The sequence below is a fragment of the Cydia pomonella genome, chromosome 1, assembly GCF_033807575.1.
Source record: "Cydia pomonella isolate Wapato2018A chromosome 1, ilCydPomo1, whole genome shotgun sequence".
NCBI lineage: Eukaryota > Metazoa > Arthropoda > Insecta > Lepidoptera > Tortricidae > Cydia > Cydia pomonella.
In genome coordinates this window covers 48,995,376-49,019,162 of record NC_084703.1, presented here as the reverse complement: position 1 = coordinate 49,019,162, position 23,787 = coordinate 48,995,376, and the positions used below count along the sequence as shown (strand labels likewise).

The 23,787-nt window shown below is 36.0% G+C and overlaps 3 protein-coding genes and 1 non-coding gene across 5 annotated transcripts in view; 2 read left to right on the top strand and 2 right to left on the bottom strand.

The window, feature by feature from the left end:
• LOC133529293 (protein crumbs) overlaps positions 1 to 23,787 on the top strand; it is a 200,344-nt gene that overhangs the window by 1,442 nt on the left and 175,115 nt on the right. The gene's annotated exons all lie outside the window — the stretch shown is intronic.
• The window catches only part of LOC133525810 (U11/U12 small nuclear ribonucleoprotein 35 kDa protein-like), a 95,585-nt gene that overhangs the window by 22,501 nt on the left and 49,297 nt on the right, over positions 1 to 23,787 (bottom strand). The gene's annotated exons all lie outside the window — the stretch shown is intronic.
• Trnaq-cug (transfer RNA glutamine (anticodon CUG)) lies at positions 10,131 to 10,202 on the top strand. Its single transcript has one exon. It is a non-coding gene; the product is annotated as a tRNA-Gln (tRNA).
• LOC133525780 (uncharacterized) lies at positions 12,316 to 18,141 on the bottom strand. 2 transcript variants are annotated; one of them, XM_061862168.1, is made up of 2 exons: positions 17,049 to 18,141; positions 12,316 to 15,525 (listed from the first exon to the last, which is right to left on the bottom strand). In XM_061862168.1, exon 2 carries the CDS (start codon positions 15,409 to 15,411, stop codon positions 12,856 to 12,858), a length of 2,556 nt encoding a protein of 851 aa, XP_061718152.1. In that variant the 5' UTR covers positions 15,412 to 15,525; positions 17,049 to 18,141; the 3' UTR covers positions 12,316 to 12,855. Both variants share the same exon structure in this region, with proteins under 2 accessions (XP_061718152.1, XP_061718161.1).

Here is a 23,787-nt window from a genome sequence, read left to right as displayed (position 1 = left end):
TTCTCACGACCATGTCGTCCTGTACTGCGAAAACATTATTTTGAAAGAGCAGTAATTGCGTAAATCACCAGGCTTTGTTTAGGCTTTCGGCGCATGTTGCTATGGCAATTTTAGGACAAACATAACGAAATTCGATATACCCGTCAAGTACATGTAGTTAAAAATCCATACTCACAATGTATGCGATTGTCTGACTGAACCGATGTTGATAAAATTTGGCATTTTTTATAAGACCTACGTAACAAACTATAACACGAGCAAAGCTAGTATTTTAGACATAAATTTTATTGAATAAAAAACTGACCTTAAAAAAGTTTAATAGGTAACGTAAAAATCATATTTGTGTCATTATCTATGAAAAGGGACCTTATTGTCGATGGCGCTTACGCCGCACTGCGTAGCGCGGCGTAGTTTATAATATGGGAGCATCGTTGATAATGGCGTACGCGCCACCGACAATAAGATCCCTTTTCATAGATAATGTCACATTTCACTTCACCTATTGAGTCATTCTCGCCATTCATGGGTAATCTACAGCTGATTGTCTATGGTTAATTACTTTTTAAATACCACGAGGCAATGGGTTTACACCTACATTGCTATGCATGGTTATTTTATTTCATACGGTTAGGTGTCAGCTTTTACTTTTTTACGGCAAATGTTTTGAAATAAAATGCGTTAGGCGAGGATAATACGTTTTATAAGAAATTCATACGAAATTAGACATACTGTATTAAGGGTGGTAAACAAGATTCAAAAATAAAAATTCAAAAATTTATTCTGCAAGGCTCAAGGGCTCTTACAAGAATTTACGAACGACTGTGAGTTGAAACCCGAAGCCGAAAGCGAGGGCTTAATTAACACGAGTTCGTAATTTCTGTACCGCCTGTGGCACAGTGTAAGGTGTATGCATAAAAAAACATAACTCGATGTACAGTTTAGCCATTTGGCACACGCATATAAAACAACATTTTTGGCCCGCATTTCCTAAAAAAAAATCCCTTGGGAGGGGAGGGGAGTGCCGAGTCATTATTTTTTTTGTATGAAAAAAAAAATGTTTTTTTCAGAAACCTATCGTGTGTGAAATCATATGAAAGGGCTTTCTGAGACGATTCTAGAAATATCCCACATTATTACGTTTCCGTATTTTTTTTAAATATTAAAACAAAATTAATTTTGAAAACAGCGAGATTGGGCTCCTCCAGATACGATATGGATATTGTTTTGACCTCTAGTATGCGTGTGCCAAATGGCTAATCAGTACCCCTAGTGTAAATAAATTCGATTTCGAAACGTGACGTACGCGTTTGCGTTTAGTCTCATTTTGTATTGGATTTAGAAAGAGCGCGCCAAGCGGGACGTTTTGGAAACTCAAAATCCTATACAAAATGAGACTTAACGCAAACGCGTTCGTCACGTTATGATGTCGATCAAACTTACACTAGGGGTACTGTACATCGATTTGCGGTTTTTCTTTGAAACTGGGCTCGTACAGCTCCCACTGCCCTTGATTAAAACGTGTAAAAAATCAATATAAAAACTGTTTTGCGTTACTTACTGCTAGCCTTTCTCCGCGGAGGTTTTGTCTGATTGCCCTTGGCACAGGTCTCTCCCGTATTGCTCCACGCGTCTCTGGTCCAGAGCCTGTCTTCTCCACAAGGCACACATCTTTTTTATTTATTTATTGGTATTCAGGATAACAACAGCCGTAAATATAACTGAACATAAATGCCTACATAACAGAAGGCCAATGACAGTCATCCATTAAATTGCAATATGTAAAATAACAAAAAGATTTAAAACAACGAAAATGTACAATATACTACACACAAATATACCGGTCGTAAAATATGTACTTAATTAATAATAGAGTTTAATTTACTCTTGGCAAAAGACCATAAAATTTGTATTAGTTACAAGTCAGACATCAACAAGAATTTCACAAAATATATCTAAATAAATATTTGAACTGAAGTTTTATTAATGGTAGAATTAGTAAGAAATAAAAAATTTAACATTTAGAAAGAACCTCCTTTAAAAAAAACCTATAACAAATTGCATTGCATTTCCCTAGTACCCATCAACACATAGCTTGAAGAAGTTATGATATACCTACTTAGATATTATTATTATAAGATATAAACATCCCATAATATAACAAAAACAAAGAAGATACATACTAAAATATATCTAATTAAAAACTAAACCTAAATATATCAGAACTTAAATATAAATATAAACTAAATATGTGTATAAGATATAAGTACTTATTTTTCTTATTTTACCCACCATTACCACCTTTTTACCTAACACAATCTTATTCGTAGCGTACCCTTACTTTTGAACTACTTATATACGCCGTGGCCGTCGGATCAAAACAAAAGGTTTGTTGACCTCTTGTGTGATCATCGCTTATTAAAAAAAAAGACTTCAGAGTCAAAGTCTTCAAAGAAACTACCAATATCAACACTCTCATTCTAAAGGGGCCTACTGATTACCAGTTCGCCGGACGATATCGGCCTTTCAGTTATTCGCAAAAGTTGACAATCGCGAATAACTGACAGGACGATATCGTCCGGCGAACTGGTAATCATTAGGCCTCTTAATGGAGTTGGCCGAGCGAAATAGTTTACAGATGCCACCAGCATAGCTGAGGCGGCATCAACTCCTAAAATTGTGTCAAATTCTTGTTACATTTTTTTAAATATTGTCCTAGATGACGGCCCTTTAAGCCAAATCTCATAGAACAAAACTAGAGACAGGGGAAAGCTATGACGGCGTCAACTATGCAAACCTTGACAGTTTCCAACCCCATTACATACCTAATACAGCTCACATGTGGGCATGGCATTATGTAGGTAGATAGGAGACTCAAACCTCTCGTTGACAGTTCTAACTGTCACATTTCCACAACACCGTGTCACCGTAACACGGTTCGTCACGCACTACCGAGTCCACTACGCTGGCAATGTTCTTGCGAAACTCAACTTTGTCATTGTCAACTTAAGGTCTAATTTTGAACTTGACTAAATTGATTGGTATTTGTCTATTGTTGGCTTAAATGCAGATTGGTGTGATTGAAAAGTGGATTTTATGATGGCGGAATTAGAAGTAAAAATTTGACAGTGGTGCTTAAGGATTAAAATACTTTTTTGAAATGATAGTTTAATCGTACATCATACCTTGCTCGCTTGTAGATTGGCGGCTCTAGATAATGTGTCTTGTCGTTTCGTTTGTTCGTGGAAACCGTTAAATACTATTCTGAGAATTACAGTACAGATCTAACTGTTGAATGTTGATCCCTATGGCAGTTCCTCCAAGTCGCTTTTGGATAGTCTTCATTTTAAAAAAGGTCGCTTTTAGTTTTTCGTAAATAACTCTTAAACGGTGGGCCATAGCAAAAATGTTCAAATACGTAAACAATCGTCATAAAATTGCTTACAAAAAAACCACACACTCATATTGGATCGATGGTCAATTCCGATTACCAGTTCGCCGGACGATATCGGCCTGCCAGTTATTCGCGATTGTCAGCCTTTGCGAATAACTGACAGGCCGATATCGTCCGGCGAACTGGTATTCAGTGGGCCCCTTTACTATTGTACGTGTAGTAATGTTAACCTTATCAGTTTATCACGAAATAAAATGATTTATGATTGTGAATGAAAGAAAGAAAGAAAATACATTTATTTAACGCCACAACACATTACATTTGGAAAAAAGAAGAACATACAGAGAAAGAAAAACATTGGACGCTAAAATAGGATCCCCACTCAGCATAATGCCGCGGCAATCCGTGGCGCTGGTTTTCAGTGGGGACCATTAAAAACTATGATAGTGGCGGCACATACGTCAACGCAACAGAAAACAGAAAAAAAACAGACATAAAAAGAAACACACAAAAAATATATACATACTAAAAAAACATAATAGTCCTGCAATATTTTTCTTATTTTTATATTTATAGATCAAATCAAAACATTCAATAAAATAATTTGGATCTGGTCCATAGTTAGGTCTACCAATATTCATAAATATCTGAGCATGCACTTGATAATAGAGGGTTTGTTCTAATATTTGTGAACAACGTGGTCGCTCCGATATATCTGATGGGGACTACACATGATACATTGACGAAGAAAGTAATTAGACTAAAAACGACCGGGATATGAACCGTAATTACCTTTACCGTGATTACGTAGTGACACTGAGTGTAGTGTGCTTGGATAGAACAACAAGTGTGGACGCGACCAGCGTTGAAAGCGAGCGCAGCCGACGCGCACGAACGAGGGCAGACCGAGCGCGGTCTACACAACTTTGACACCCACCCGCTATCTGCAGTTACCCGTGAACAAGATGCATGTAACTGCGTTGAAATATCTGGAGCTCATAAACAATATAAAAGATAATCACGGTTTATATCCCGGTCGTTGTCTAGTAAAACTTAACTGTGAATCGTTCAAAACTGTTCTTGAAGTATGTAATATGTAATCATTGTAATATTGACAGTCTATTTGTCTGTCTGTCGTGTTGGCGACCTTACTTTGGTCGGATACCGGACGCGCGCTCCTTTGTCTTTAACGACAATGGATACATATTAATGCACTTGCCTTGTATGGGCCCTCGTGATGTTACATCACCAGTAAGTTAGCGGGTTCATATAGTGTTGGTTAAGACTCGAGTGCTTTGAGTCGTCTGCTTTAAGACTCGACTCAGTTTTTCAGACTCTTATAATTAAGACGAAACTCGAATTCTTTTCGACTTATTAGAGTCCCGAGTCGTTTGTAGAGACTCGAGTCCTTTTCGGAGAACTTGTAATTTTATTACAAAATAACTTCGAAATGCGTTGTCTTTATGTAAACTTCATGGATGTACGGTCACGTCTGAAAATATCGATACGAAAAAAGTGCCATTGTCTTCTCTTCTTAGTAAAAGGGAGAATCAACTTTTTAGCGTCACTCGTTGCCATGGTTACGATTAGTTGTCCAGGGGACAAAAGTTCATTGAAATACTGATTTTATGGTACTTAAATGAATTAAACTTGCGTTTTTGTGGTCGTTATAACCAATGTCCATAATGGGCCCCCTACTAAGCATGTTAATAGAACGGCATACAACGTCTCTTCAAACAAACTGTGCCACTGTTGTCCCTTGGACAACGGGACAGGATAACAAAAAAAAAAAGTTGATTCACCCAAAAAGACGTACAAAGCGCTGAGAAGGCTAATAGCCCCCGTTTAGCCTATTCTACAGAATGGTAACTACGGAATCCTACACTGAGCCAACTTGCTCTTGGCCGATTTTTCATGTCGTAATACGGAGCATGGCCAATAATTTATTATATAGGGCCCGTACATTTCATGCCGTTGACAGAAAATTGACGTCACGCTACGTAGAATATGATTCCAATTACTATTTTCGCAATAATTAATCATTTGTCAACCTATTTAGCTAATGATAGATATATACTTGACAATCAGTACTGAAACGTCTAACTGACTTTCATCTTATTGTCACTCAAATAAATGATAGATTATCAATTTAGTAAATAATACATATTTTTTGATTTTTAACAGCGTTTAAGCTTTTATTCACGGAACAAGTAATTATTTTGATACCCGTCAATAAGTAAGTTATCTAAATTGGTAGTGTTGTAAAAAAGCTCCCTGTATGTCAAATTACGTCATTTTTGCGTCAACGGCATGAAAAGTACGGGCCTTGCGGCAATAAATATGAATGATCTTAAGATCTTTCTCTGGTGCATTTTATGTGAAATTATATACATATACATACCACAACTGAGACGAATCTATAACTACATCCACAAAATTGTCCACTGTACCGAAACTGTATTAAATAACTTGATGTCGTTTCTGCACTTTGATGACTGTTTATTCCTTATCTGTCTGTAAACGTACCCCCTTAGGGGGCGTCCATAAATTACGTGAGGCTTTTTTGAGAATTTTTTGACCCACCCACCCCCCATGGTGAGATTTCGTCATTTTTTTCTTAAGCCCCCCCCCCCCCTCCTAATCTCACGTGAGATTTTTTATATTTGTGTACAGGCTGTAATCGCGATGGATTATAAAAAAATAAACAAAACTTTAATTCATATTATTACTTTTATTCAAGACTAGCAAAGACTAGTAATTGAGATTTCAGAGTATTGCGGTAGTTGAAAATCGATGCGATAAAATTAAATAATTATAATAATAAAATACTAATAAATAATAATAATTATAAAAAAAATAATGAATTGATAATAATAATAAATAAAGGTGCATTAATACGTTTAATCTGTATTTTTAGCATATCTAAATTAAAAATTTCACTTTCAGGCCTACATTTCTTTTTTTTTGTGACAATTTCTGGAGATGAAATTTATAAAAAACTTACACATCTATTGAAAGTGCTTGAGTTTATTTTTCTGCACCGCGATCTTGAAATGTTTTGCACATAGAATCAAATTTATAATATAAATTTATGAAGATATTAAACCTACTTCAAAGAGGAACGCCATAGTATTTCGGGCCTTTCTTTCCTCTGCTTCTCTAAGAAGCTGATTAACCTCATGTTGAACAAGTTTAACCAAATCCTCTTCATCGGGAACTTTTGTTTTGCTGTATTCCATAATTTTACCATTTCTTCTTGACAGCATATTTTTGTCCTGTAGACGTGTCTTGTAACGTAAGCATTATAATATTCTCGGAAGTTCATTCTGAATCATTAAAAACGTCTCTAGAATGGTTATTAAGTGAAATATTTACTCGGGTAAACGAAGCAGGTCAAAACTTGTACGAGCATCGCTATTACTCGGCTCTTTACGCTGCGTCGTTTGTCACACGTGTCGATACGGCTGGTCGATAACTGTTAAACAATCGAAGGGCTACTGTGCTGCTCTGCGGGGTCCCGGCAGATACGGCAAACACTATTTTGTGAAATTTGCTATTTTTTTCTAAAAAATTTTTTTATTCCGATTCATCTCTTTTACACTTTTTTCCACTAAGAAAAAAATTACGTGATATTTGCTAAAACGCCCCTCCCCCCCGAGTGAGATTTGGTAAGATTAAGCTTAACCCCCTCCCCCCCTTGAACGCCTCACGTAATTTATGGACGCCCCCTTATACATAAACGTGTACTAAAGTTACGATGCCGCTAATAATCGTTTGTACCTTTCCGACGTATTGGTATGATGGAAAGGGACAAGGACAAACGATTATTAACGGCATCGTAAGTTTAGTACACGTTTATGAATAAGGGGGTTAGAGTTCTAATTGGGAGTATTACTGCAATGTTCTGCCGCCAGAGTGCAGCACTAGCACCTTTCGTATACCATAGAGTAACTTATACATACTGTGCCTCAAATAGGGTTGCCATCTCTAGAATTTGGAAACCAGGACAAGACGCGTGAAAACCCCGGATTTTAGAGTCCAGAACCCGGACACGTCAACAGGTTGTGCGTGTGTCGCGGGCGGCCTAAGAAATTTAAACCCTGACTACAAAGGAAGTCCCCCCGGACGCTCCCCGGACGCCCTCTAAACTAGGACAAATTCGGGGAAACCCGGACGGATGGCAACCCTAGCCTCAAACAGTTTTTTGACAAGTTTTCGCAGACTGTAAAATATGACATTGATGCAACAAGGCGGTTTGTTTACAAATGGCCTGCCGGGAAACGCGAAATTCGAATATATGCAAGAGTGAAGAGAGGTTAGATAACGAAATTTCGATTTTCTTATTTCGCGATAGACCCTCAGATTGCGATGGATTGATGTAGTGGCGCCCCCTACGTAGAGTTTCGCTTAATATTCCCCATTGAATATATCGTTCCTTAAAAATATTACTTCGCGCTGCATAGGTATTAAGAGCTGCGACACGCATGACCCAGGAGCAAATATCTATGTTAATCACACAAATAAATGCCCTTCCCGGGATTCGAACCCAGGACCATCGGCTTCATAGGCAGGCTCACTGCCCACTAGGCCGGGCAGGTCGTCAAGTACAATACATGTAAGGGCTCGTGCACAAATCACGCGAGGTTTTTGGTGATATTTGGTGAGGTTCTTGGCGGACCCCCCCCCCCCCCCCCACATAACTTCACGTGTATTTTTATAATTGTTTTTCGTTCGACCAAATTTTAAGATAAATAGTATTATATAGAGTAAATCTTGTTTAGACTCGCTATTTTGAAGTGCCAAGTGAAGATTTATGTTTAACAAAACCGAGAAAAAGTATGTGTTTAGATATTTTTTCTTAATTTCGTACACAATAGAAAAATACACGTGAGGTTTTCTTATCCCCCTCCCCCAAACCCAACGGGATCAATGGTGATTTTTTCATATCGAACCTCGCGTGATTTGTGCACAAGCCCTAATGAGCTATTACAATTTGGCCACGATATATAAAACGTATAATTGCTGTTATATCCGTTATCGATATCCATTGGAAAGCGTGAAATGTGTGTTTCGTTACGGCTCGACCCCGTGTATTGTCCCTGAATTCTGATTGGTTACAATAACCAGACTAACGTGACCCCCAGGTTTTACAACTTTTACTAAAGAAAGGACGCCTACCACGAGGAATTCCGTACATTGACCCGCCTGTTCCTATCATAATATACTACTGTCCCGTTCACACAGTGTTATTGACGACCGATCTGGCCTAGTAGGTCCCGGGTTCAAATCCTGGTAAGGGCATTTATTCGTGTGATGAACTTTGGATATTTGTTTCTGAGTCATGGTTGTTTTCTATGTATTTAAGTATTTATAAATATTTATATATTATATATATCGTTGTCTGAGTACCCTCAACACAAGCCTTATTGGGCGTACTGTGGGACTTAGTCAATTTGTGTAATAAAGTCCTATAATATTAAAAAAAATATATTATTTATTTATTATTTATCGTCAGTTTTTAAACACTGGCAACATTTTACCATAAACAAGAGAGGGATGCTTAAGTTTGATTTCTGGATTTGTGGCCGTACTGCCCATGACTGGGCAGAAAAAAAATATTTTTAATTTGTGAATCATATTGGAAGCAATTGCGGTACCTATCTTTCATTAAATACATCTAGAACATAAAAGGACGAATATTACATTCAACAATACATCATCTGTGAAAATTTCAACTGTCTACTATCACGGTTCATGAGACAGACAGGCGGACAGTGGAGTATTGGTAATAGGGTCCCGTTTTTACCCTTTGGGTACGGAACCCTAAAAACTACTTTAGTTACGCTTCGCCGCGGACGAGGCGATTCCAAGGAGCCATTCTCACAGAGTTCACGCTCTCATTTTAAAACAACACTTAACGTTTTTGACGGCAATTACGGATATATCCGCACCGTAAGTCCAACGCCGAGGACGGATTAATCCGTCACAGACAACATAGACCTACGAGGCTGTCTTATGAGGCGCAATAATGTTAGCAACATTAAAAATAAACTAAAAGTTCTTTATTTAAAAACTATGACATCATTGATTTTTGTTACTATAGAAACACTCTTCATAATACCTTCGAAATGTAACGTGCTCCCATTTCTGCTGGAATAAATTTTATTTTTGCTAGCACATCTTTTAACTTTAAATACCTACAGTCCACTCAGCTCCACCTGACCATGGCTCCGCCAACGTGCATATGCATTAAGTTCAATTTCAGTTTTGACACTTCTATGACAGCTTTTGTGGTTGACATCGCAAAAATTTGGCTTAAATTTCAAGTTAGCTGCAATCTTTTATCGCTGACTATACTTTTGTTTCCACAAACAACTAATACTCATCGAGACAATTCTAAAAACCCCTAATTTGTTTTATCAGAGTTCCTATGGCAACCTCCTGTCTCCATCATCAGATTAGCTCGATGGTACCATAATATATTCGTACATGACTTACATAGGTATGTATGCAAAATTTCAGTTCTATTGGAAACCGGGAAGGAAGTGTGTCAAAAAGTTGCGAAATTTTGTTACACACGCACACACAGACAACAGGACAGGCGAAACTAAATAAAAGCTTGTAATTACATCAAACATGAACATATAAGTAACATAATTATATTTTCACCTCAGCAGCTAAAAACGTAACATAAAGTGGTAAGAGTTTGTGATGAGTAAATTCGTTGATTAGCTCAGCCGGTTCCATGGTGTAATGGTTAGCACTCTGGACTCTGAATCCAGCGATCCGAGTTCAAATCTCGGTGGAACCTGACTTTTTGTATTTTTTCTTTTTATATTTTCTATTATTTAGGAATTTTAGAATATACATATTTAAATATATGTATTATTAAATCTATTTTATAAATCTTAATTTAAAATATTAAGTGAAACTGTAATATAAACCATATGTATTTTAGAGCATTATTTTCATCCCCACATTACGTAGTTTCACTTTTTCCGCGCGGAGGGACTCGCGCACAATTTTTTTATAAATTAACATATATTTTTTACAAAAAAATATATACAAATAAAGTATTTTAGTATGTATATAAATTGTTGATAAGATCATGAATACCATGATTGTCGTCAAACAGTGTGTGATTACGAAGTATTGTAGGTAAATTGGTTTGTTTATATTATTTGCTATTTCTAATGGACTCTACTTGTGACACGAATAAGAAAAACGTGGTATGGGTTAAACACATTTTTTTTTAATACTACGTCGGTGGCAAATAAGCATACGGCCCACCTGATGGTGAGCAGTTTCCGTAGCCTATGTAAGCCTGCAACTCCAGAGGAGCTGCATGCGCGTTGCCGACCCTAAACCCCCCTCCCCATCGTTGAGCTCTGGCAACCTTAATCACCGGCAGGAACACAATACTATGAGTAGGGTCAAGTGTTATTTGGCTGCGGTTTTCTGTGAGGTGGAGGTACTTCCCCAGTTGGGCTCTGCTCTAGATCAGGAATAACATCCGCTGTGCTGTGCCCTACCACACAAAGCGAGATGACATTCCCAATCCCCATACCTCTCTTTTGGACGTAGTTTATTAAGGACGTACCCGGTCCATACATTTTAGAAAAAGGTCACTTCTGTGGACATTTATATATCCTGTGTTTCTTATTGGAGTCTCAAGTCCTCAAAAATTACGTGTTGGATAGGTCTTTCAAAACGAATAAGGGTATGCAAAAATATGTTTTGATAAAGTTAATATTTTCGGAAATAATCGCTCCGAAAGAAAAAATATATACGTCCCTCCTGTAACTTTTGAACCATGGGTCCAAAAAATATATAAATACTTGTAAAGCTTAGTAAATACTTTCAATGCAAACTATAGCGGACATGATCGGTTTTTGAGTTATTGCGAAAAATCTTCTCTTCTGAGTGAAAACATAAAAAAGTTATGTTTGTAATGATACTTACTAATTAATAGGCCCCGTTTGGCCTGTTCTGACAGAATGGTAACTACGAAACCCTACACTGAGCATGGCCCGACATGCTCGTAGCCGATTTATTCTAAAATGTGTTTGAACCAGGTCAATAATGACAAAAGATCAAAACAGGCCGCATTTGAAAATCCTAATACCATAACGCCAAACTGGCCAAACCAGCCAAGCTCAAAACCGGTTTTTGCAATATCGGTAAATACCGGTTTATTTCTGTTGTGCTCCAAACTTTTATAAGAACGCGAACGGTTTAAGAACTTTATTGTAACCTAAAAAACGGTTTATTTGACGAGTGACGAAACGGCAGACGGGCCTGTTGGTGTGCCACGTAAACATAGACACCGACATTGATATGAACTAACTAAAAAAACTAACTGCTTTGCCTCAGCGATCCAAAAATATTGGCCTCCGAAACGAGAGAACGCCACCTGTCCCGATCCAGCGCGGTTTCCTGCCATGAATTGGCATTCAGCTGACGCAGGTCCGCCTCCACGACATCACACCAGCGGTATAGTTTGTATTTTTCTCCGTGAGCTTCTACGGGTTATCGTCTTATCTATTGTTTAAAAACCGCAAAGGCGCGTGCCACTATGAAAAAATGGGCAGGCCGCATAGGTAGCGTTTATTGAATTACTACTCTATTGAGCAAGGAATAAGATTCATTATGAACTAATACAGAATTCTAACAGAATAGCCGTCTGATCTCTATTGGTGCGTCTAAGGTAGGCGACTAAACGCTCTCAAACCAGCTTAACTTGTGACACTGCGATCCGAAACAAAGATACGTATTCGAAGACCTCGCTTGCACTGGTAATGCGAGCGCACGGCTAGCTAGCGCAAAGGAAGTGTTGGTGGATAATTAAAAGTCACTTTTTATCGATGAAAACTGTGTATTTTCACTAAAAAACGGATATTAAATACAGAGCGATGTTAACCGTGGAGTTGTTGAGAAAGAAGAGAGTGAGTGAGTCGGCGAATGGATACAGTAATAAAATCATTCGGTCGTATACATGGTTGCGTTCAGAAACATAATCCCGGGGGAGGGTTTGACCATTTTGTACAGTTTTTTTCTTTTTAAATTTAAGTGGAATAATGCTGATGCAGATTTACAAATAAACTAAGTGAAAAAATGCTTTTAAACAATAATAAAGTGTTAGTTACAGTAGCATTTACCAGGCTGGTTATTGTTACATTTACCTTAAATAAGTTTTTGAGATCAAGTTTTACATAGAGATCAATTATTATTATTATGAGATATTCATAACAAAATAACATTTGTTAAAGGTTTAAGCATAACTACTTTTGACTAACAAAATTGAACTTTTTAGACTATTTTTGTAAACATTACAAGATATATATATTTTCTTTTATATGCAGATTAGTAAGTTTCTTACAATAAACACATACATTTAAGTTTGAAAGACATATATGTATCATACATATATTATTATTACTAAGCTATCATCAACATTCATAGATTTACATTTCAATGGGCAAAACACTAATTTTGTTTATGGCCCTCCTAGTAATATTACCATTAGGCAGCTTTAAGTCTACCACCCTTGCTTTTTGGTCAGCGCCATAATGAATCTTGATGATTCTGCCTACTGGCCACTGCAACGGACTGCATCTGATATCTCTAAGAAGCACTAGGTTATCTAGTACAACATTAGGTTGAATTTTGTGCCATTTAGGCCGGTTATTCAATAGACTTAAATATTGTTTGTGCCAAGCCTTCCAGAAACTTTGATGTATTTGTGCGCAACGGCGCCATAATCGCAACCTATTTTGAGGTATGGATGTTATGTCAGGCTCAGGAATGCTATTTATTGGTCTTTGAATTAAGAAGTGACCTGGGGTCAGGTATGTAAAGTCTGTAGGATCTCTAGACATTTGCGTTATGGGTCTTGAGTTAAGGATCCCTTCTGTCATCACTATGATACTATTAAATTCTTCATAAGTAAATAAGCTGTTACCTATGACCCGCTTAAAATGCTTTTTTGAGCTTTTCACGGCTGCCTCCCAGAGGCCTCCAAATGTAGGTGAATAGCTAGGAATATATTTAAAGTCTATATTTTTTGAAACTGCATAATCTGTGACATAATCTTGATGCTCTTTAGAGCTTAAATTTGAAAGCTCTTTAAGAGAATTGTCAGCTCCAATAAACGTTTTAGCGTTGTCACAAAAGATTTTGGATGGATAACCACGCCTGGCTGTAAACCTTTTTAATGCAGCAATGAAGGCTGGGGTGGTCATGTCCGAGACTAGTTCTAAGTGGATAGCTTTAGTGGCAAAGCACACAAATACACAGACATAACTTTTTGTGACAATGCTTCTTCGCAGTGAAGACTGTTTGATGCTAAAAGGCCCACAATAATCTATACCAATAACATCAAATACTTTGGCCTCATTTACTCTATCGAAGGGCAAAGACCCCATTAGCTGTGAGGCAGCTTGAGCTTTAAATCTATAGCAAGTGATACATTTTCCAATTATTTTAGAGACTTCTTTATTGCAGTTAATAATCCAGTATGTCTGAGCTAGGCTGCTAATTGTATCTTTTAAACCACCATGTAATAAGGACTTGTGCTCATATTGGATTATTAAACTAGTCACAAAACATTTTTTGGGCAAAATCATTGGATGCTTTTGTGCATATGGGATATTTGCATTATGCAATCTTCCTGTTACTCTTAATACATTGTTTGCATCCAAAAATGGAACTAAGCTTTTTAAATTACTTTTAATTGGTAATTTATTATTTATACAGTGTATTTCTTCTTTAAAATACTCATGTTGCAAGAGTGATACAATTTTGTATTTAGATTGTTGGATTTCACTTACAGAGAGATTACCATTATTTTTATTATTTGAATTTTTACAATTATTATAGAATCTTAAAATCCAAGCATGTACTCTTTGCAACTTTATCCATGATGAGTATTTTTTAAGTAATTCTGGCTCATTTGGTGTAGCAATCAAACAGGCTAGGTGGCTGCTGAAAGTATCATTAGTATTTTCTGAGCTGTTGGTGACTGTGAATGGCTGGGGATGGTAGTTAGGGTCCAGAAAGTCATGGGGACCATGCCACCACAAGTCATTTTTGGCGAGGACGAGTGCACTACAACCTCTAGATAAGACATCAGCCGGGTTGGTTGCTCCATCAATATGGCTCCAAATGCAATCACTAGTTACATTATTTATTATCTGTATTCTGTTTTTTACATAAACAGGTAGTGATTCTTTATTTGACTTGATCCAGCACAAAGTAACCTTTGAGTCGGATAGTAAATATTTTGCAGTTATTTTTACATTTGCCAAAATTTGTTTTACCTTATCAAATAATTTTGCTAGCAACACTGCAGCATTTAATTCTAATTTTGGAATTGTAAGTTCATTTTTCATCGGGGCTATTTTTGATTTGCTGCATAGCAGGTTCATTGTAGCCTTTCCATTTTGAAAGGTTCTTACATATATACATGCTCCATAAGATTTGGATGAGGCATCACAAAACCCTATGATTTCTACTTGATCCTTGGTAGGCATTACATGCCTTTGTATTTGTATAGTTGGCATCTCCAATATTTCTTTGTGAAATTTAATCCATTTACTTAAGAATTCCTCTGGTATTGGAGAGGTCCAGTCCAAGTTTTGCCTCCAAAGATCTTGTAGAAATTGCTTGGCCCTGACAACTATAGGCCCTGCCAGCCCTAAAGGATCAAAAAAGGATCCAATGAAGCTAAGGATTGAGCGCTTGTCCCAATGTTGTATTTCTTTGTTGGGATAATTAATTTTGAAAACATCTTGATTGGGATTGAATACCATGCCTAAGGCTTTGAGATCAGTTTTCATGGAGAGCTGGTGATCATCAGCATAGCAAGATTCGGGAGAGATACCAGTCAGCAGTTTGGGATCATTGGCTGCCCACTTGTGCAGATGGAAATCTGCATGAGACAGCAAGTTAGTAAATTGGTCTCTTACCTCCAATGCATCCTTAATGGAGTCTGCTCCGAAGAGGGCATCATCCACATACATGGCAGTGCGGATCACCTCTGCTGCTTTAGGAAGCTCTGCCTCATACCTTACTGCCAGCTCCTCTAAGCATCTTGTTGCCAGGAAACTCGAACTTTTTTGTCCATAGGTCACAGTCTGTAATTGAATGATAATTAATTCATTGTTGTTATTGTGCCATAAGATATTTTGCAAGTGATGAAACTTGGGGTCTATTCTTATAGCTCTGTACATATTTTGGATGTCAGCCATCATGACATACTTGTGAACTCTGAATGATATCAATATATCAAACAGGTCTTTTTGAACTTTAGGGCCATTTAGTAACACATCATTAAGACTGTTGTACTCTTTGCCTGCCTTAGTATTTCCATTGAAAACTACTCTAACCTTATTTGTTTTCCTGTCCTCTCTAATGACAGGTAAATGTTGCATGAAATACAATTGTTGCTTATTTGAGTTTGTTAGCGGCAGCACCTTAGCATGACCAAGCTCTATATATTTATTTATAAATTCTTTGTACCTTTCGTGCAATTTTTGGTCCTTTTTGAATCGTTTTTCTATACAATTAAGGGTTTTGAAAGCAATTGGAAAGGTATTGCCAAGATTAAGTTGATCCATGGGCTGAGCAAGTGGAAGAGACACCTGAAACTTGTTATCAATTAATTGTACCGAGCGTTGAAACTCGGCCTCACAGGAGTTCTGCTTTACTGTAACCTCCGATTTCATTTCAGGAACAATTTCTGTTTCCCAAAACTTTGTTAGGAGGTGCTCAATATTATCATTGGCCTCATGGGTGGCCACATGCAATGAAACATGATGGCAGGTTGTTGCTCCATTATGACATGGAGTGTCTCCAGATATTACTGTACCAAATTCTGTACCGATGAGATAAAGTTCAGTATTTGAGATTTTGGTTTTGCTGGGCAATAATATTTTGCAAAATATGCTAGCAGAAAACAAGAATGAAATATCACCTGGAATTGACCAATCATTGTCTGCTAGTACAACAGAATTTGGTATTGTGAATTTACTTGTATCTATTTGGTTTTCTGGCAATTGTGTTGTGATTTTGTCCACAAGTGAACATGTTACTTGCAAGCTGTAATCTGAATGCAGCGACTCAAATTTGGCATTTACAGCCTTTGATGTAAGATTAGATTGACACTGTAGGGCTGAAATGTTGAGATTTTTATTTATTGGCTGCAAATTCAAGGCTTTGGCAAGCTTATTTGTCATGAAAGAAACTTGGCTGCCACAATCAATCAAACCTCTTGCTGTAATATATGACTTTCCATCTGGCCCTAAGACTTTGACCTTAATGGTGGGCAATAGATCAGTAACATCAGCATTTGTTGAGTTTACATGGCAACTGGTAACTTTTGGCTCAGATTCAACATGTAACAATGTGTTGTGAGCTTTACTTTGACATGTGGAGCATTTGAAATGAAATTGACATTTATTTTTGTGCATACCTAAACATATGTTACATAATTTGTGTTTGGTAGCAAGCTCCCGTCTTTCATTGGGGGATTGTGCTGCAAAAATTGGGCAACAAAACAATTTATGTGTTGTTGCTTGGCAACATAAGCATGAAGGTACTGATACATTGGCCACATTACACACTTTAGCACTTTTAGTTTGATATGTATGTGACTTACCTTCACTTTGCTGGCTTTCTTCAAAGCTGCTGGCTCTCCTCTCCACAAATGACAAGAAATCTTCAAGATTTGGCATCTTGTCACTGTCCCGTTCCTGATGATAGGCTCTGCACGAAAACTGATCCACCTTTTTTAAGATAATAGTTAGTACAATTAAGTCCCATTGTTCTATTGGCTGACCTAAGGCTTTAAGAGCACCTAGATGCTGACGAGTATTGGCAACAAGTTCCCTCAGGTTGCTGGCAGTACCTTTTGCAATGGGTGTGCTATCTATTATAGCTTGAATGTGATTTGTTATTACTAAAAATTTGTTATCATAACGCAATTTAATTAGTTCTCTGGCTTTACCATATGATTCACTGGTTAAGGGAAGTCCTTCTATTAAGGCTAAAGCTTCACCTTTTAGGTATTTTTTCAAATAGAAAAGTTTTTGCACTGGTTTCAACTTGTCACTGGAGTCTATTATCGCGTCGAAGAGCTCGATGAATGCGACGTATTTAGTGTAATCCTTCCCGTCGTACGCAGGAATGTCGATTTCCGGTAACCGCACTCCACCATGGTAACTAGTCACGCCCGTGGTATCCACTGTTGTTTCCGACGATGACGAAGACGTAGTTGTTTTCGATACTGTTGAGGTTAGTTTCCGTAATCTCGAGATGACGATTATTGTTCGCTCCTCGTGTTCATCCTCTTCTTCAAAATCTTCAGATGAATCCTTTTCAGTCAAGATGGCTAGCTCCAGCGCTAAGTCGTTGTATTTTTTGAGATTGGCTTCTGTTTGCTCCAATCTAATTTGTGCTGTTTCAGAGTCTAAAGGCTTGTCCGGTTCGTCTAAAAGTTTTTCTATTTTGGTTGTATATCCTTTACACCACGCGATCTGTGCCTTTATTTTCTTTATTTCGTTGGATTTGGTATTATTTTTCATTTTGATGTTCAATTGTAAACAAGGGAGTAGAGAATGAAGTGTCAATTATGACATTGACGGCGGATGTCAGATTCGAATGACGTTTCACGATGTTTGAGTGAATGGTCTGATCTTCGCTCCAAAATTGTTCATTCTGCCCCTTTTCGGTTTGTCCTTGAATTCACCAAATTCCGAGAATGGGCTTGGTCGCGTGAAAATAAAATTTTGCTCAATTTGATGTGGCGGCTTTGAAATATCACTAAAAACTTTCTCGTTTGCTGTGAGGCGCGACTTGGCGTTAATATTTCGGTGATATATCCGCACGATGAGAGATTTTAAGTCCGAACGGCACTTCACACGCGGCGTCAAGTTTCTTGAAATATTGCAACTTTTACTCGAACTACACTTGTTTCGGCACCATTATGTTGGTGGATAATTAAAAGTCACTTTTTATCGATGAAAACTGTGTATTTTCACTAAAAAACGGATATTAAATACAGAGCGATGTTAACCGTGGAGTTGTTGAGAAAGAAGAGAGTGAGTGAGTCGGCGAATGGATACAGTAATAAAATCATTCGGTCGTATACATGGTTGCGTTCAGAAACAGGAAGCAATGTTATGTTTCTCGAGGAGCAGGTAAAAAACAGGGCCGGATTTTCACACAAATATATTTGGGTGGTTTTACGTTGTTTAATTTAAAGAGATAAAACATAACACTATTTAAATAGTAGGTACACATCTAACAGAATGGGTTTGTGTAATTACAATAATAACGAGATATACTCATTTTTATAATCAACTGTTTAAACAGTTGTTTGCTAATTTTAAACTTTAAACAGGCTAATTTTAAATAAACAATAAAACAATGGTAAAATAGTAATAAATATGTATATCCATTTAACAATCCCGTACTACTACTGTTAAAATAGACCTATATGTTATAATTATGTACACTAAAATAAAGATATTATTTACAATAGAGTACACATTTAGTAAAACATTTATACAAATTTATATTATGAGTCAACAAAATAATAAGTAACATATACATAATAGTGTATGCATAAAATAAATAAATATAAAACATCGAATAACGCTAACTCTTCAGACTTCTAACAGACTGACACTGATTGTATGGTTTGCTTGGAAGATTTAGCGTGATTTGATTCTAAACGGTATACATATTTTGTTTTATATTTATTTATTTCATACGTACAATATTGTGTAGCTATATATAACTTTATTTTTTGTTGACTAATAATAATGTTAATTTATTCATTCAAGATAACAATGATCTTATTTTGTTAGTACAGTGTTAAAAATAATAATAATAATATAAATTTGTATAACTAAATGTTTTACTAAATGTTGTAGTCTATTATAAAATTATATCTTTATTTTAATCTATTATAATATATAGGTATATATTTAAAACTATTTTAACATTATTTTCTGTGATTTTACCTACAGTCGAATAACGCTAACTCTTCAGACTTCTAACAAACTGACACTGTTTGTATGGTTTGCTTGAAAGAGTTAGCGTGATTTGACTCTAAACGATATGCATATTTTGTTTTATATTTATTTATTTTATGCATACACTATTATGTATATGTTACTTATTTTTTTGTTGACTCATAATATAAATTTGTATAAATGTTTTACTAAATGTGTACTCTATTGTAAATAATATCTTTATTTTAGTGTACATAATTATAACATATAGGTCTATTTTAACATTAGTAGTACGGGATTGTTAAATGGATATACATATTTATTACTATTTTACCATTGTTTTATTGTTTATTTAAAATTAGCCTGTTTAAAGTTTAAAATTAGCAAACAACTGTTTAAACAGTTGATTATAAAAATGAGTATATCTCGTTATTATTGTAATTACACAAACCCATTCTGTTAGATGTGTACCTACTACTTAAATAGTGTTATGTTTTATCTCTTTAAATTAAACAACGTAAAACCACCCAAATATATTTGTGTGAAAATCCGGCCCTGTTTTTTACCTGCTCCTCGAGAAACATAACATTGCTTCCTTTGCGCTAGCTAGCCGTGCGCTCGCATTACCAGTGCAAGCGAGGTCTTCGAATACGTATCTTTGTTTCGGATCGCAGTGTCACAAGTTAAGCTGGTTTGAGAGCGTTTAGTCGCCTACCTTAGACGCACCAATAGAGATCAGACAGCTATTCTGTTAGAATTCTGTATTAGTTCATAATGAATCTTATTCCGTGCTCAATAGAGTAGTAATTCAATAAACGCTACCTATGCGGCCTAACCATTTTTTCATAGTGGCACGCGCCTTTGTGGTTTTTAAACAATAGATAAGACGATAATCCGTAGAAGCTCACGGAGGAAAATAGAAACTATATAATACCTATTATACCTGGAGCGCCCGATCGGTCGACGGCCGGTTGGTCGCCCCAAGCACGCTTCCTTGACTGCCCGATCCTCCCCCATTCTGAGTAGGTGACCATTTTGACAGGAACTGTTCTCATAAAAACCGGTTTCAAAAATTAAAAGGTTTTTCGCCAAGTACATGATAACGGTTTGGAAATATAACCGGTTTTAGAGCCTTGAAACCAGCATCCAGCGGTGTTTGGTAACCGTATTGTGTTAGCTGTACCTGAACTATCTCAAAGCATAATTAAAACACTTTCACTGAATATTTAATTAATGTAATTAGTTTAATTACACATTGTCATGCGACTTAGAGTCTTAGCTAACTACTTGAACAGACCAAAGTGAGATGTCATTACAAACGTCATATTTTCATATTTTGACATCAATGATGCAGGCATTGGAGTTTTTTTCGTACGCTAAGACTAACGGCGAGCTATGGAATGGAGTCGACATTAGCAATAAAATTCAACTCATATTCATTCATCTATTTATTAAGTGATATTAATTTTATAATAAAGAGTTAGAGAACTTTGACGAGTTATATACTATCCCTTAATTTTGTCGTTTGATATTACAAATAAGAATAAATACCATTTTTTTTATTGATTTTATTACGAAATTTGATAAAATATATACAGTATGTACATTAAAAAAACCGGACAAGTGCGAGTCGGACTCGCCCACCGAGGGTTCCGTACTTTTTAGTATTTGTTGTTATAGCGGCAACAGAAATACATCATCTGTGAAAATTTCAACTGTCTAGCTATCACGGTTCATGAGATACAGCCTGGTGACAGACGGACGGACGGACAGCGGAGTCTTAGTAATAGGGTCCCGTTTTACCCTTTGGGTTTCCTTAAAAGTTAAAATAATATGAATATAAATTAATCAATACAAAAAAGGGTCATTATTCTTATTTGTACTATTTATTTCCTGAAAGACAAAATTAAATTATCGTTTATAAACATTCCCTTCCTTGAAAAATTAAAATCACTAATTAAATAAATGAATGAGTATGAGTATGAATATGAGTTGAATTTTATTGCTAATGTCGACTCCATAGCTCGCTATAGTCTTACCGTGCGATAAAAACTCCGATGCCTGATGATGACATTGCCACACTGTCATTGCAAATGCAATTTCCACACTATGTCATTGCAAATACACCCAACAGGCTACACATAAATAGTACATTGTGTTATTCTTAGACAGTTTAGGCAAACATTACCAAGACATGTTCCGATTTTTGGAAACTAGACACCATCTCATTACGATTGGTTATGCAAAAAGGTAAAACGTCGGCTCTGCTATATAAAAATGGACTTAATTTCTTTAAGTTAAGGACCGTTTCCGTTTGTTCAAAGTCGGCCTTGTAAACAAATCTTTAATTGGGCATTAACATTGACCGCGCGTTCGTTAATTACTGTTTAACTGTGCGGTTGTTAATCTGTTGGGATAACTTTAAACAATAGAGAATTTGTCTGGTCTTTAATAATATTTTGACTCATGCTGCCTGATTATAAATATTATAGGACTATAAATAAATATTATAGGACTTTATTACACAAATTGACTAAGTCCCACAGTAAGCTCAATAAGGCTTTTTTTTTTTTTTAAACTTTATTGCACACATAAAGAAAAATGTACAAATGGCGAACTTAATGCCAAAAGGCATTCTCTACCAGTCAACCATTGGGTCAAACAGAGACATTTGTGTATGTTGGTGCAGGAAAAAATAATAACAAATAATAAGGAAAAAATTAAACGTGAAGTCAAATAATATCAAAAATATATAAATAGTTAAATACTACTACTTATATAATGTATAAAAGATAGACTAATACATATAATTATGTACATATACATGATGGTGAACCTTATTTAAGTTCTTCTGACGAAGAAGGCTTGTGTTGAGGGTACTTAGACAACGATATATAATATTAGATATTAAGGATATCTCGAACGATCTTTTAGGTTTATTCTGTCAAGTGTTTGACAAGTGACAGATAGTTTTGCCGCGGTTTTGGTAAAATGTGACATTGACAGTTAGATTAGGACTGGGAGGAAAAAACTTGAGCGATTGAAGGAAGGATTTGTATTGTTTTAATTGTAAAAACTCAAAGATAAATAAACTATTGTAAACTAATTCAGTATTTTAGTGAGACATCTATTATCAGAAGTGGGATGAACATTGAAGAAATATCAAAGAACAAAAAAAAAGGAAAACTGGGACAGGCCATCATGTTCAGAGTTCATGTTGACAGAGCAAACTGAGTGCTATAGTGTCTAACAAATCTTGAATCCTGAGTATTACATATATGAAAACATTTTACAGTATGAAATCATAGCTATAATGGCATATACCCATGTGAACAACAATGCTCATATGCTAACCTTAAAACATGCAAAGAAAGATACGAAAGTTTGGTTATTTAATATTGAGTAAAGCTTCATGTTAGAATTCTAAGATGAAATTGCAGGGTGAACAAGATGGGGGTTGGCATACCCACAAAGGCCTAATTGTTGAAGAATTATTGCACTCAAATATGCACTATGGCCGTGTGTAAAAGGTTTGGAGGTATAAAAATATATAATCACAAGATGAAGTGAGGTAAGGTCAAATTATAGAATGTTTCATTGGCATTCACATAATTTACAAGTAAGTATTGGTTTAAATAATGACATGTGAGTATTACTGCCAGATATAAAATTGACTAATACAAAAGATTAGTCGCTTTGAGGTATGTTTCCGACAGATCAAAATTGTTATGTTAACTGAATAATTAATATTTGTTAACATGTTTCAAATGAAATATATCAAGCCAGCATAGCCACTAAAGGCCTGTGTTGTCCAAATGGTATGGTTGTAGTAACATGTGCAGTAAAAAGAAAAAAGTATGAAATTCTTTTACACATGAATTCTTGATGTTGACTGTATTATCAGAGGTAGTTAATTCAGTGATGAGTAAATAAGAATTAGGCCTGTTGTCTAATTCTTAGTTATGATACTTGTAAAAGTGGCCATTTATTAATTATTAGTTTTAGTTGTTTCGGCTCTGTGTTAATGAATCAGTCAATCAGGACACACATATTTATATATCTATGCATATAGAATTATTATACATAATAATATTTTGTTGTGGAATGCAAATTGTGTCGATATTAAGAGATATCGACTAAGTCTTGGTTAGTCATGAAGACCTACTTACTCATACTAATTACTTGAGTGCAACCAAAGAATGTTACTGAATGCCTTGCTACAAGAAGAATAATATTTCAAGATTCATATTACAGAGTTAACTTACAGTGCAATAATTTTACAGTAGAATCTGCATATAATGACATCAATCGATCGTGACAAATATGTCATACTAAGTGGATGTCATATAAAACCTAGTTCTTGTTTATGTTGTCTTAATT